Consider the following 16,060-nt stretch of genomic DNA (forward strand, 5'->3'; position numbering starts at 1 on the left):
TATGGGTGCAAAATGTATGAAAACGGTTTTGAAATGTTTCTCCTGTTGTCGGTGCTGAATTGCGATGTAAGTTTTTTCATTATACTTCATTCCTATAAAGCAAGCACTATTCTACATCGGAGGGAAGACGATGAAGTGGTTTTACACCAGAACGCCGTCCTTTCGCCTCTTCAGTTTTTTTCTAATTTGCGACATAATGAAGCTACTGTTTATATTTTGGTGACGGTGTTCTTGTTGTGTGTTCCAAGTTATGTCGTGTTTTGTTGGATAATTTTATTCTGTGCGCCCTTTGTCGTGAATGTAAAAAAAAAACTGGCAACGGTGAACAATAAATAAACCGTAGGATACTTTTATTCCGTGTACGAGAAAGCATCAACATGCTGAAGCTATTCTTGAGTCTTCAAAACAATGCACTAGAGGAGAGACCCTAAGTTTGGCGACGGCTGATTTCTTTGTGCTTCTTTCCACCATATGAGACTTTGCGTAGCGAAAATGTGGGGCATAGAAATACAATAAATGGCTTAACACACTCGCAGGTACGACACAATAGGTAGCAGAACAATCGAACCGTGCGCAGAAAAGTGGCTACACATGCTTAGGGTAGAAAGCTAATTTGTGCGATTTCGAACCTTATAGAAAGCTTTTTCTCATGGAGCTGACCGTTATGCATACAGGCTATTGAACGCCACACATTACTCTCTATCAGCTACCTAGTATATGATAAAGGCTTGAGTGGAACGTTCAGTGATAAGGCATAATTTTAATTCGGCTGCATCGTCACGTCAGTGGTTGTTTTCGTGCAGTAGGTCTCCGGGTGACCAACGCTTGCGTGCTAGATGTAGAGCCTATAAACTCTCAAGACTAACCGTATCGATGCAGCATCACGTTGAAGCTTGCGCATTTGGGCACAATGGAGAGATCGGCGGCGGAACGCAGACGGAATTCACTCTTGAGTCCTACTTGGTAAGCCGCAAATGTGCGGACACTACCGACGCAGCTTGGAGGCAGGAGAAGGGGTAGAGTGTCTCGAAAGAAGCCGCCTCGATAAATAATTGGAAGTGCAGGAAAGAAATAACATATCCGAAAAAAGTAGATGCAACTATGGTAGGTGTTGAAAGAGCAAACAAAAAGGAAATTAAGGACGCAGTGCTGCTGCGTCACGGTACGTCGGCAGCTAGGTGGTTCAGTCGTGGGGTGCGTCGGTGCCCAGGAGGCCCACTCTGTCCATCACGTTGACAGTCACAATCACCATGCTCATGACGACGGTCTTGGAGAACAGCCCCAGCAGGAGCTGAGTGGAGGAAGAAGAAAACAGACGGAATGTTGATGGCGATCTTAGTGAAGTGCATTGACAAATTTTTGGCACATGTTCCCGCAACAAATGAGGAAAACGAGGTCAGTAAAATGACGCTTGATTTGTGTAGTTGAGACGCCAATTAGGTGCACTAACGCTTCGGTTTCTCACATCGGTTAATATGTTCGGATCAATTGTTCACGGATTGAAGTTGTTCATATAGCGACAATGGGTTAATGCTCATATATATGAAATTAGTAATTCTCTAGTTTACATTCATAGATTCCTGGGAGTGCTCACGCAGCTCTTTGCGCAATGGTGCGGCCGCTAAGCGGTGCGCCACTGCCCTGCGATTGCAGGTGCTGCCACTGGTGAGGCTTGTGAGGCCCAGGTTGCTATTCCCGAGCAACTACTCGCGACCAGCCATTAAATGGGCTTATACCTGCAACAGTGGAAAGGGCAGTTTGCTCACAATGCGGTTTTCAGGTGTGTATGTATGTATTGGGCAGTTTGCCCACCAACCAGCTGGGCAGGTGGGCAGCCTGCCACAAAGCCAGGCTCCAGAGAAACACACAAACACACATCACCTAAATGCGCACTGGAAACGTTGGGTACTGGCGCTGACTAGGAAAAGCTTATAGGGCCACTTAAGTCTCCATAAGGGGTCAGTGCGATAGCGTTGTGTTCTGGATCCACTGCGCACGGATAAAAGTTGATGAAGACGAAGACATCGAAAGCACAGCGCGAGAGACAGGGTTAAACACGGATGTTCTGCAGCGATGGCGTATCTGACGAATGCAGCGCCAGCAACGGCGATCTGTTCGATGAGTCGCTTGTTGGAAACTCGCTGGCGGCCCTAGAGTGCTTTGTTTATTCATTTCGTCATCTGCCCACCTGACACTGACGCCCCCAGCTATGCTTGCCTTTTCCGGTAGCGATGTCGATACTGTGGCAGCCTCACTATACTTCCCTGGTTTTGCTGGATTTTCAAATTTCGCGACGGTGTGTGATTTGTCCTTAGTGCTCACATGACACATGTGTCGTCATCACTGTCTCGACCAATCAGGGAGTTTCCCGACATCCGGTGGAGGAGTTTTGGTGTGATGACGGCTCTAATTCTATCGCATTAAAAGCTGATCAGAGAACCACTCGAGGAATTCGCATAGAAGCAAAGTAAGGACATCTCGCTATCATTACCAGAGCATGCATTGCAAAAGCAAATACTCTGTGTTGCAAGCGAGCAGGATTGACAATCTGTGAATGTAGTTTATGCTTAGAGATTTGTTGGCCTGCGTCTTTCCCATCTGCACAGCTTGCTTTTCAGAATGGCTTAAAAAGGGGTGTTTGCGCTATCTGTATTAGCCCCGCCGCGGTGGCTCAGTGGTTAGGGCGCTCGACTACTGATCCGGAGTTCCCGGGTTCGAACCCGACCGCGGCGGCTGCGTCTTTATGGCGGAAAAACGCTAAGGCGCCCGTGTGCTGTGCGATGTCAGTGCACGTTAAAGATCCCCAGGTGGTCGAAATTATTCCGGAGCCCTCCACTACGGTACCTATTCTTCCTTTCTTCTTTCACTTCCTCCTTTATCCCTTCCCTTACGGCGCGGTTCAGGTGTCCAACGATATATGAGACAGATACTGCGCCATTTCCTTTCCCCAAAAACCAATTATTATTATTATCTGTATTATGTCCTGAACAAAGCCATGAGGATCGAATTGTTGAAACGTGTATGCTTGCCAAGGTTAGTTTTACTTGTCGATTGTTACCTTTTACCACAATTTTTTTAGTCGCGGTTAAATAACAGTTTCGTGCACAGGAGGACAGGCAGCGCCTTATGAGAGCGACGCGCCCACAGCTTTTACACTGCCGAGCGAAATGCTGCCGCTCTGTTCAGGCCCAACTGAACTGGCGCCACAACGCACAAAAGCCATTGTCGTTTTTGCCATTCACTGTGTGCGGCGAGCAGCAAAAGCATCCTTGCCGCTACCTCGAGCAATTTATTTCAACATTGAATCACCTCCGCATTCCCACCGGGCGGCATGGATTTACATGCAAGCCAGTTTACTCATGAGTGTGCTAGCTGCAATTCGAGCAGTAAACAATGCCGAAGATAGCTCCATGAAATGTTCAGTCAATCAATTAATCAATCTATCAATAAATCAATCAGCCTATTAATAAGTTGCTTATTGTTTGGAATTCACAGCGGCCGTGTGCAGTTGGCTTACCGTGCTCATTTGTGTCAGGCAAATGAGCCAGCGAGTAGCCCGATTTCCGACATGCTGGAACAAACTTGCTAGCCTTAGGGTAATCAGTGCAGTAAGGCTGGACAATGACGGCTGCAGAAAGTGTTTCGTAGGATATCAAACGGTCTGGAACTACACCACAGCAGGCCTCATAGCCTCTAACTGCTCCCTTAAAGAAGGCACATACCAATAATTTGCCCCCTCCGCCTTTCTACCATTTAATTTCGAAGGCGAGGAAGGTGAGCGGAGAGGCTGGAATTAACACGGCAGTTTGACACATGTTGAAGGACATTCGCAGGCGCTAGTGAAGTGATTCGCACCGGGTGCGATTTTGGATTGTCTTCGTACCGGTGTTTTAACATTTTCATTCAAGAGCGAAAATGAGAAAGCCGCATTCTGTATGCCCCTTATTTGTTGCCACCATTATCAATATTTACTTCCTCCAGACAGCGGGCAGAAGGTGGCGCCTCATGACGAAGTTACCTATAGATTTTTTTTGTTGACAATGTCTATTCCGCCCAGCTCGTCGATCTCAAGAAATACCGGAAAATAAGGTAAGGACCTTGTGCTCACCATCTTCCAGAAAGGCACCCGTGATAGATCGTGCAAGAGGGCCGTGGGCACCGATGAAGGCATAATAACGTTACTCGACGCGCCCACGACCACCGGGATGGCGTAGTAGGCCGGGTACATTTGCTTCATCTCGGACTGCGCAGAAACATGAAAAGGGGGAGATGATGACTAAGGCTACAAGCTACAATGCCGTCATGTAACAACATCCAAGCGAGGAAACACGCTAGTATACAGCGCACAACGCACAACAAAAGACGCGCAACGGAAGAGCCTAAGAAAAACTACTCGAAATTTGGGACGCCAGATTATGAAAAATAATATAACGTAAGCGCTGTTTGGAGTAGCGCGTCCTAAAAGAAACTGACAGTCCAAGCTGTTAAAAGTTGGTTTCATTCGAAGGTAGGATTGGAATAAAGAAGCCACTGGAAGTTCTGAACTCTACAGACCGTCCCTATGCTCGCGCTCCATCAGAATAGATCTAACCGTTTCAGGCATAATGGAAGGAGAACAACAGGACTTTTGACGCGCGTGAAAGGCTGTCATATGTCTACTTGCAAAACAGACAGCAACAATCGGAGCCAGATTCGCTCAAAATATCGTGGCTGACTAATGAAACGACATTATATTTTGCCTCCTTTGCCTCTAGGTGTTTGAAAAATTGGAACATGTCGAAATTAATTTTTTGTTTCCCTTCAAAATGCACCTTCTTTCTATATTTTTGTTTTCGCATACTGCGTGATCATTGCTGAAAACATCGCACCTATAATAATTAGTATCCATTCGTCTAAATACCTTGAGTAATTACAAGCAAACTGATTTAATTATTTTGGGCCTTGTCACAGCCGTGCTTTGTGGGGCGCTTTCTAAGGAAAAAAAAAAAGCCTAAATCAACAAAATAGAAAAAGAAGTAATGAAAATTTTATGATTCTGTGAAAAAAAATTAAAGTAAACCAATGTGTCTCTCACTGGCAGTGAGATTTACGTAAATGTTCTTTTTATTGAACTTTGGCTTTTGGCAGTAGAAAACTTCGAAGAAAGACGATATTCCTGTCTCATAGTCTCCCGCCTTACGCCGATGGGCGTAGCCACTATCCCATCCATTCTATCAATTGTGCAGGCACAGAATTGCAGAAGATATTCGGCAGCGCGTTCACGGGCAGTGCCCCAAGTGCATTCATCGTATGCTCTGATTAGGCTAGATCATAAAAGCTGCCTCTGACAACATTACCATTCCGTACATAGGGAACGGCAATGTTCTAAAGTGGAACAGGAAACAAATCATGTTTAGTAATTGCAAATGTGGCTGCATTTTTTAGAGGTTATTTTAGAAAGCATATTCAAACGCTGCTTCATAGTAAGGTGTTTAAAGGTTAAGGTCTTTCATATCCCTTTTTGAAAGCCAGCCCAAGTGGATATCAATTGCCGCATGACAAACAGAACTATGACGCTGGTTTGGAAACCAATACCTTGACTTTTTCTTCCATTAAAAGTGGATCTGAGATCCTGAACTCTAGACACAAATTAGCCTATATACGAGTTAAAAGGGGGTAAGCTTCCCACTAGTGCACTTCCTTTTAGAGGCAGTTTACTGTACCCAGGACGCCGGGTAGATTTTCATCACTGAAAAACCGGAATAATTACGCCTGTCAAGGGAAACATATTTCCCCTCAAAAGATGCGAAGTTTTAGCGGATACGAAATTTTAAACCAAGGTTTTAGCCTCTTCTATTTGCTAACCTCAGGACCTCCGGTTCCGCGTTTAAAAGCCTCCTCCTATTGCTATCTGCTTCAAGTTACTACGCTTTGCAGTGGGATCATGCCTCAGCTGCCAAGAGCAACTATTCCGTGTATGCATTGATCGAAATAAACTCCGGAACTTCGGCAGCATATCCTGCCCCTAAAGAGAGTTTGCTAGAGGAGAGCTTACACCCTTTGGACTCCCATATCGGCGTATTTGTGTTTAAAGTGTTGTCAGTGTGCCTGGAATGAGCGAAACGCGCACCGGTGGTAGCGCTGTTATTTTGTACATAACATAATGCAGGGATTATTCTTCGACTTGGGCGCAAGTTTTCCGCACGTTTCGGATGTAGCTTGAAAACTGCGACTGATAGCTCGAAAGGACCGAGATGTACAAGGACCAACACAGTTTCGACACCCATTGCTTCCTTATCTACTTTAACCACAAAGGGACATGACGATACACACTCACTATGTGTCCGACAACGGGCATCATAATCTCGACGATGACTTGCTTGTCCGCTCCTTCGGCCATGATTGCTGCGGCAAAGGCCAGCAACGTCTGCACCTCGAGCAGGGTTCGTTCTTCCCAAAACGACGAGGGCACCATACTGAACGCCTCGATCACAAGGGTGTGCACCTGCGTTGAACCAAAGCATAAAATAAAAAAAGCTTTTGCATATAAACGCACAGTAGCCGCAAATGACACTTTTTATGGCTGCAAGAGCTTCTCTGTGCGGCTCGCAGTGTATGGGCACATCTAGATGTGGACAAATGGAAATATGTAGGCGCTCGTATAACCAGCTATGTTTTGTGCATATCATTACGGGGAGCAGCTGCAAGGCTTAACATGTTTATTAGTCCGCTTACAAACAAGAAATTAGTCCTTCAAGACTGAACAATAGCATCTATCGGAGTCGCCGCGCATGATTACCAAACAACAGTCAGTGCAAGGAGCGGTCTGCATTTATTCGTAAACATTTCCGGTAAAGATCTGCACACTAAGAGAACGGAGTAAAATGTCAGAAGTGCGTTAGGGTTAAAACACACCTTAAAAAACCCAACCGACTGGCAACGAATGCGCCACTTCTTTCTTCGTTCAAGAATTTCTGTTCATTCTTCTGGTTCACCTTTCATGTAAACTGAGGTTGTGAAGACACGAATTTATATGACACGAGACGTGCATAAAGGGAGCCAAGTAGGACTATCTTCCCATGAATGAGCTATGCTTCAGACTCGAATCTATTTGAGCTTCAAATTTTGCTCCTGTCAAATTGTCTCTATTTCTGCATAGCACACTCTCGACTCCTTGTTTCTAGACACCTCACAAGCAGTTTACATCGCCCTGAAAGTTCAGCTGCTAAAAGCTTTTTTTTTCGGAAACACTGTTTAAGTAATAATGCTGTGAGCTGAGTTGAGACGATACGCAGAGGGATGCCCTGAAACGTCTACTACGGCGTGACGGTGAGCGCGCAACGTACCTGCACCACCTCCGACGCGACATGTGTCGCTCCGAGCAGCAACAGGACTCCCCAGGGAAGCATCTGCCAGATATTCCGGATGAACTCGAACGCAGCTCGGAGGCACGACGTCAACGAACTCGTCACAAGGATCATCGCAGCAAGCGCGACCACCAGTGTAATCCTGCACGTACAGAAGAGTATGCCGCTCCTAGTTTTGCCGCCCAGGTGTTGTGTGCCACGAAGAAATGCCGATCCCACTTCGAGAGCCCTCGTTATACGGCTTTCCAGAAAACTCCGCAAGTAAGGTCTATGAATCGCGATCATCCCTAGAAGAATTGGCCTGCCGTGAGTGCACAAATGCTCGATTCGAATGCTTCTCATCCCCCACTGTTGTGGATGGTGTTCTAAAATAGATTACCCACGTTGCTGACGGCACTAAAGCCAGGTCTTCTCCATATGCCATTCGCGAAGCAACGAATTATGAATACCGAAGTAAAGGGGGCAATAGGGTGACTTTACTCGTGAATAAACGCCAAGTGTGGAATTTTCCTTCCTTGGATGAATAGATTTCGAACAGCATGGGCGTTTCCTTGGCAGGTATTCCAGGGAGCAGCATGCACTTAAGCAAGCACATGTATGTGGAAACTTGAGCATGTACTGTGCCTTGTTTAGCGAAGTGTTCGCTCGGCCACATGCCATATCGACGTTAGTGACAGCCGTTGCTTTTTGTCAAAATCCACTTCCCACATCCCTTCTAGTTTTTCCCACATGAGTGCAAGCAAATATAAAATAAATACAGGAAAGAAATGGAAGCAATTTGTCGCAATCTGGCGATTCTTGGCAGTTCAAGTACGTCCTTGAACGTGTTGCGATTCTGGTGCTGTTAGCTCTTCCTCGTAGTTTCTCAACGCACAAAGCAGAGTCGATAGTTTACCGTGGTTCCAGGCCGAGCATTTGCGAAGGCACGTACGATAGGCTGAAGATGGCCAAGTACGTGGCGTAGGCACATTCAACGCCTCTGCGAAGAGGAAAAACGAAAAAAAGCGCAATGAGAACGTCCCTGCAAACGAGGGAACAGTTCCCATCGGCTGCAACCGTAATAAACTCTTTGCCTTAGTGAAAAGCGTCATAAGGTTTCAATTGACCACACATAAAGCTGACACTGACGGCACTCTGTAAGCCCTCAGGTGTGCAAGTTGCAGCAGCTGATCAGGCGGATTTTGCGAGGGCTTACAGTTGCGCCAGAGTGCTGTGCCACGGAATATGCGGTATTATTGCTGTCAAATATGCAACAGTTATACAACGTTAGATGGTTTGCCCTCGTTCACGGCTATGAAGAGGGAAATGTTAACTAAAACGCATCCCCATTTTTAGACCGTTTCTTACACCGCAGAAACTTGCTTTGAGTCTGCTGTGCTGTTAGTAAAAGCCAATATAATACGCGAATGCATGAAACAGAAAACTATCAGGACCATCACCGCAGAAATTGGCGTTCCTACGGCTAGCTGCACGAAGTTAAAGCGCTCTACTCATGTGTAAAAAATGCAACGAGTTCTCACCTACATGGTTCTGCACAGCACGCGAGACTACGCATGAGCTTCACAAAGTGTAATATGTTTCACTAATCTGCGGTTATGACATAGGAAGCAAGACTAATGACCAATGACTATTCTAACTCGCAAGAAAGCGCTATATCTGTCACCTCCTTGTTCTTGTCCCGTCCTCGTTGCGTTGGGTTTTCTTCTCTCGACAAACGAAACAGTTTTTTGTAATGCTTGCGCGCCATTTCCTCGGCAACTCAACAATTAGTGAAATGCGGTTTCAACACAATCTCTTGACAGCGTTTTAACTCCGTATGAAACATTTCGGCTCCGGGCAGCATGATGAGCGCATAGTACAAAAGCATGCTCCAAGGGCTCCAGTGATTTTTGCGCTTTAGGAGGTCTATATCTTCCTATTATGGCCGTAATACACAGCCAGCGCTTAACGCAACTGTCAAGAAAGAATCATCGAAGTCTTCTTCATTTAAATGATTCCTGCTGAGTTGAGAGGCCTCGATTCGGAGACACGAACAAAGACCAAAAAAGACAACACACAGCAAATGTGTTGATTTCGTTTATTGGACTTATTGAATGCACTAGTTGACTTCAAAGGGCACATGTAACAGGTGTTCTACTGATGGTTTGACCAGTAACATTAGTGGTAGGTGAATAAATAAAATCCATTCGCACCTCCGCTTAACTGGGCTCGCAATCTTCTCTTGAGCAATTCTCATGACCGCAAGATTCTCGGAGGATTGTGGCTCTGGTTCACTGCGCAAGAAAAGAACGGAAAACATTGGCAGCTTCTTAGCAGGCGCACTCTAAGTACGAAAGTGCAGTGGCATAACAAACATGCCTAACCAGTGCTTTGCTTGACTTTCAGGCATAACTGGCACCCTGACCTATTCAGTCGCATACTTAGCGACAGAAAAAAATGATTATTGAAATTCAGGACGCTTTTGTTATCCTCTAGAAACTGAGGCAACTCATAACATCTAAGTAGAATGCAGAAAATAGTTGTATTCCCTTTTTTCTTCCATCTAATTCTTCCTGGAAGCTTACTTACAGCCCGGCCGTGCTTCACGCCTTATTTTCATTCATAGTTCCCCATGATGCCCGCGGCATGCCAAGGCCGTTTTTGGTGGAGTGGCCAGAAGAGATGGCTCACTGGGGCTTGATGTAGCTGATCCAGATGACGACGGTACATGTTAACAGCGCCAGCAGAGCTCCGGGCAGTGTCACGATTGCCCAGGTGACGTCGGTCACCGACTGGTTCGCAATTTCAGCCCTGCAAGTAAATGCGTGCGCGGTTTGCAATCGTTCTCGTGCCTTATTTCAAGGGCGCAACACGATTTTGTGTAAGGATGTTTTTCAGTGTGCCGCAGAGAAAGTAAATGGCGCTATCCTCCTTCGGACAGGCACTAATTACCTTTACTTTATTACAGCAAGCGGTGCTTTCCATTCGTCCTCGTGGAAATCACAGGAATAATTATTTTTGTTCACAAAAAAGTACTCTGAAAATGAGAAACAACTTGGTAATGAGAGCTCGCAAATTGACCGATGAGTTCACAAAAAAACTGTGGCATTCCAGAGCAATTCCGAATAAGCGAGCATCTGTCCTAACGTAGAGGTCATCGCAAGATCAAAATTTTTTGATAGAAAGTAAATGTTGGATTTTACATCTCGCATGTGTATAATATCAGATATATGGCGCTCGTTTATTTTCGGAGCGGAAAATGAAGGTAGCCTTTAGCGCTAGGAGAGTGTGTGAGGCAAAATGTTGAAGGCCTCGAGAAGTGTTGCACGTATAAAGCTGTCGAATGACCTGCGGCCATCGTAGCGCTGCTTGAAACTCTCCACTATTACTTTCTGACAACAATACTGTGCTGTCTTTTCTGTTTAAATCGGTTGGCAGTGTCGCGTTGCCACTGAGATAATGTGGTATTGGACATCACCCCACGATGTCCTAAGACTTACGGGTGCAAGACTGCTCCCAGGGCTGCCTTGTTGCCACCGGCATGAAAGCTGCAGATATTTCCGAGCACGGTCATCAAAGACGAACCGAGGAGGAATGCATTGTGGACGTCGGCACGGGCACTGCAGAAAGTACGCGTGCAGTGAACACCACATGTCAATCTCAGTATGCAGAGGGTGATATGCAGATTAAGGAATAAGCAAGTTAACATCGCTGTTCTTGAGAAATCGATTTGCATCAAAGAATGAAGAAAACCTGCAGGACTAGTTGTGCGAGTTCGCGGTCAAGCAACCGACACAATCTTCGAAGGAATACAGCAATGGGAAGTTTCAGTGCGCTTCATTCTTACAAATTTAGGAAGAACTTCGCACGTGCTGCCAATCCGTGGAGAAATACAACAATCTGGTGAAATATAAGAGCAGGTAAAGGATCCTCACAATCCAGTAAGTAAAAAGCACGAACGACCATTTTGAAGGCAAGTTCATAGGAAGGCACTTATAGCTTCAATGCATTTATGACCGCGAGAGAAATCTAGAGGCCTTTCTATGCGCTTAGTAGACTGAGTATACGTTGTAGATGCTAGGTGAGAATACCGAATTACATTCAGGGACTATTCCAATGTGTTAATTTTGCTCAAAGTCACCATTTACTATTGCCCACATATAAACATGTCAAGAAGGGATGTTTCTTGAGGGCATCCACGTCGACTTTGATGGCATGACTGTGTGAGGCAGAAATGAAGCCATCGGGTGTGATACAAGATAAGTGAACTGGCGAGAAACATCGCAGCTTTCACATTATAACTACGGGATCGTTAACTCAAAACGGTTACTCTGGTAGAAATTTACTACGGCCGAGGAGCAGATGCTACGAGCGTTAGCCGACCTTTTCCTGTGACCGTTGTTATCTCGCACCAAAGAGCCAACCACGCAGGCTCTCAATTTAGGGCCTCTCAATTGTAGGTTCTGCTGCATAGGCGCAGAATGTTCCCGGCGAGCTTTGCGCTACGTTCGATAACCACGAGTTAGTTTCCCAGTCACGGTTCGTGGATTCATCTTTATCATGTACTGAAAATGATGCCGATATGAGGCACTGTGGTACTCACGCAGCCCTTTCGATTAAGTATCCATGTTCGTGTTGCCTCTCTAAAAAGAGCACTCACCTATTGGTCTTCTTCTTGGGGACTGAAGGGAATTGGCTTCCTATTTGGCTGGCTGTAAGTAAAGGAAGAGACGTGAATACTGGTCGCGTGCTCAGGTGCCTTTGTGAATAATACGTGTCCTAAAGCCCTATACTTAAAACGTTTTTAAGAGGCATTACTCAACGCACTAAAAAAAATGCAATGGCATGTAATGTCCACATAGCCCTGCAATGTAGCTTCATACACAGTAAAAGCGCGCCTTCCGAAGATATTAAGAATTCAACTGTTTAAAGAATCAGTAAATGCACTGAACGTGTTTTTTTTTACGTGTGAGCGGCATTAAAATCACAGACCAAAGTTTAGGTGCAAGCCAGCGAAGTAGAGTACGGCTGATGATAGGAGGCACGCAGGCAATTACAAGGTCTGGGAAACGAAGGCAAAAATTTGTTACATCGCTTTGGGAAAAAGAAGTCTACGACATGGAGAGTGCCGTTATACGGAGCACAAGCGCCGGCCAACCACGTGGTAAGTCTTATCACCACCGTTTGTTTTGCAAAATTTTTCCCATAGTCAGCACACATCAATATCATCCTAATCGCTGAATAGCTGGACATCCAGTTCTAGCCCCTCTCCGCCCAACCCTCTCGTTCTGCCCGCAAACGGACACCCCAGCTAAGCCGCTTCGAAGGACGGCGTACGTTGCTCGGCTAGGGTTAGTCGTTTAGCATTTTGCCCGCAAGGTTGGGAAAGCAGTCACCCCTATACGTTCCCGGCCTCAAAATATACCCCCTCCCCCTTCAGGTTAAGCAATGGGAATACAATTACAGCAGACTAAGCGGAAAAAAGAAAGGTACGCTGACGGGCTAGTGATAGCTGGTAATATCTATTATGATGATAGTGTAGTTAGTGTTCGCAATGATGACGATGATCATCAAATAATAGTTGTGACGTTAGTGTTGTTGATATTAAAGATTGCTATAGAAAAAATTAAAAATGAAAAAGGGACGAAGAAAACCTTATAGAAGAATCCCCCAAACGGACACCCCAGCTAAGCCGCTTCGAAGGACGGCGTACGTTGCTCGGCTAGGGCTACTCGTTTAGCATTTTGCCCGCAAGGTTGAGAAAGCGCCACCATTCTTAGTCTCAGAATCTCATTGTTGCCATGCAAAGTTGTTGCAAAACACCAAGAGACCGTTGCATGCAGCTATCAGACCCAGCAACCTTTGTTAAGGCAGAAATTTATATACTCCAAGTCCATACGAGGTAAGTATGCAAACTTTGTGAAAGATATTCTCGTCTGTGGAGTGAACAATAGCAGAGATCACTTCAAACGAAAACGTGGGCTTAAACACCTTAAGCACACCGGAGTGGTGGAAGCCCAGTTTTTGCCGGGCGTGTCTTGCTGCCTGTCATTTGCAGGATCGTCTGCCAATTTTACCTTAGCATGCGTTTCAGGCATGAATTAAACCAAACAACGTCCGTGTTTGACGTAATACCTTTTTTTGTGGAATGTGCTTGTTTGTTGCAAAAGCTACTTGTTGTTGGGTCAAATAGATTTGTGTTTTAAAGCGAGGGGTGCTGTTACACGTAAACTTCTGTTTTTTTCCTTATAGAAGAAAATATTGTATTTTTTTTTCTTGGTTGCCTGTTAAGACATGAGGTGCCTCAGGTGCCTAAAGCCTACGTTTTCGTTTGTAGGTATGAATGGCAGTGTTCGTTTGAGGTACGCAAATATCCTTGAAGAGGACTGTGTACTCTCCTCATACGTAGATGGAGCATATAAATTTCTACCAGAACTAAGATAGCACAGCAGGAACTTAAGCCCATTGGCCGTGCGATGGAACCGGCCAACTTATGCTATCCAGAATGTTAATAATATAGATGGCGCTCTCCGGAGAAATAATGCCGGTGAGGTCCGTTGTGAGCTCCTATGTTCAGCTACTGAATTAAGTACTACTGCATGCGGTGCACTATAATTCAAGAATTGCAACTGCTTCGTTATGTAAGAGGTCCCATCTCTTATGTTTTAACTCCGAACATTAATTTGCCTGTATGAGAATAAAAAAGGGATAACCTCTCCTATAGAGCACTCCCTTTTAGAGGGAGGCTACGTTTCCAAGGTCGTGGGGTAGTTGTGGATCATTAAAAATACGCAATGCTTACAGTTGGCAAAGGAGGCATATTTCCACCGCAAAGCATTGTAACCTGATGCAGTTATCAGTGGTAGGAAGCGTTTATGAGCAATACCAGACGTCTGCAGTTTAACAAATAGAAGAGGCTGAAACCTGTGTTTGAATCTTCGTAATTGCTGCAAAATCGCTTGTTTTGAAAAAAAGAATCTTTTTCCATAGCCAACCATAACATTATGTATTTGCATACAAAAATCTGTTCCAAACCAGGGACCAAATGCCCTGCCTCTCAAAGGAACTGCGTTAGAGGATAGCTTAGTCCTCTTTTTACTCCTACATAGGCCAATTTTTATTCAGCATATAGCACTGGGTTTTGCGGCAGGAAAGGCAACTTGTACTGTTTAAAATCAGCGTTGTCCGATGGCCGGTAGCCGCATGAATTGAGCCATCAAACCTATGCCACTTAAAGCCATCTTACGCTGAGTTTCGTAGAGCACTCTGCCCTGCTTCCCTTTTCCCTCAAGATTAAACAAATGAAAGCGCCTAGCGCGGTCTTGATAGCCCTGTGCTGGGGCATAAACTGCCGTCGAAGATTAGGCCAGCCGCCAGCCATGAAGCTGCCCCTGCATCCAGTACGACCGAGTCACAAGAACCATACTCCTCCAACTACTCTCCCAGCTTTCACGTAGTTTTTTCATGAGGTGGTATTTCCGCTAATTAATCTCGCCAGGCGTATCAAACGCGTCGGCCGCAACCTTGGCGCATCGCAACAAGGGACCGGGGCGCCATTCCCCCAAGCAAGTGGAACCCTAAACGCATTTCTGCTCCGACCAGCATGACACCAACACCGTACGGCAGCAGCTACTAATGGCAGAGGATAAAACAAATTGGGAGGCACTTGAGCTCCGCCTTTAAGGTTATGACATGACAGCCGTTCCTGTTGCCGACGCTGAATCTTTTCTTTCACAATAACTGCCATTATGTGAGCGACCAGACGACATACATATAAAGCCCTGCCTTAACGAAGCCGTACGAATTTGTCTGCGTGGCGTAGTGGAAGCGTGTCTGACTCGCAACACGAGGATCAAGAGTTCGATTCCTGTCTCTGCTGTACATAGCTGCGGTTACCAGGAATAGAGCTATGGGTCCGCTGCGTCGCAACTTGGGAGGCGACGCTTCTAAGGTGAGCAATCTGCTCCGTGTTCATATGAGGGTGAGGAAGAAGATGGCGACTGACGGCGCATGCGCTTGGCGCGTTGTTCGTGTTTACTCCGTTCTCTGAAGATACGATGGGCCGCCGGTGTGGCTGGCGCCATCTGTAGAAGCCTCTTGTAACAGCCAACTTTCAGACCAATCCGGATTTTTCGGTAATGTCAATGACGGCGGCCACGCTAACGCAAGCATTTTTGCAGAGCGGGGCCGAGGGACCTTTAAGCCATCGCGTAAAAAACGAGAGAGAAAGGTTCTCCTCGAGAGACAGCGTGGAGGTCAAAAGGCTGCAAGAGCTTCTCACCGACGATGGAAGGGCGGGAGACGGTATCGTCGAAGGCGTAGCTCCGGCTGCGCGTCATGCGGCGCAGCGTGTGTGGAGCTCGGCTCGAGCCGCGCCCCTCGCTGTCACCACCCAAGGACGACAGGCTGCCGGTGGAGATGCGGCTGGACATGGAGTGACGACGAGCCGGTGGACCGCCGTCATGCTTCTGCAAAGGACTGGAGACCAACAGTGGTGACCGTTGGCGAACTTAACTTCCGACTGGTTCGTCATGGTTACTGGCGCTGTTGTTAAGCATTGCAACAATCTTCCAGGGTGGTTACGAGGGGGAACGCGACAGTCAGCGACAGCTGTTTGCGATGGCAAATTAACGTAGTTTATTAATTTATTCGTTATTATTCGTACCGGCTAAAAATTTTCATGTGACGTCACAGACTTCGGACAAATCATAGCGCATTGCTTGTCGCGTTCCAGC

General features: G+C 46.1%; 1 protein-coding gene and 1 long non-coding RNA gene across 2 annotated transcripts; both read right to left on the minus strand.

Annotated features, from left to right (window-relative positions):
• Window positions 1-816: 816 nt before the first annotated feature.
• LOC144118691 (uncharacterized) lies at window positions 817-10,932 on the minus strand. Its single transcript, XM_077651543.1, has 8 exons — window positions 10,826-10,932; window positions 10,017-10,136; window positions 9,539-9,619; window positions 8,242-8,325; window positions 7,326-7,488; window positions 6,317-6,463; window positions 4,109-4,243; window positions 817-1,291 (listed from the first exon to the last, which is right to left on the minus strand). Exons 1-8 carry the CDS (start codon window positions 10,897-10,899, stop codon window positions 1,184-1,186), a joined length of 912 nt encoding a protein of 303 aa, XP_077507669.1. The 5' UTR covers window positions 10,900-10,932; the 3' UTR covers window positions 817-1,183.
• A 530-nt stretch (window positions 10,933-11,462) lies between these two features.
• On the minus strand, window positions 11,463-15,828 carry LOC144119791 (uncharacterized). Its single transcript, XR_013312411.1, has 3 exons — window positions 15,607-15,828; window positions 11,986-12,037; window positions 11,463-11,544 (listed from the first exon to the last, which is right to left on the minus strand). It is a non-coding gene; the product is annotated as an uncharacterized LOC144119791 (long non-coding RNA).
• Between the last annotated feature and the right edge of the window lie 232 nt (window positions 15,829-16,060).

This window comes from Amblyomma americanum, chromosome 2 (assembly GCF_052857255.1).
Source record: "Amblyomma americanum isolate KBUSLIRL-KWMA chromosome 2, ASM5285725v1, whole genome shotgun sequence".
NCBI lineage: Eukaryota > Metazoa > Arthropoda > Arachnida > Ixodida > Ixodidae > Amblyomma > Amblyomma americanum.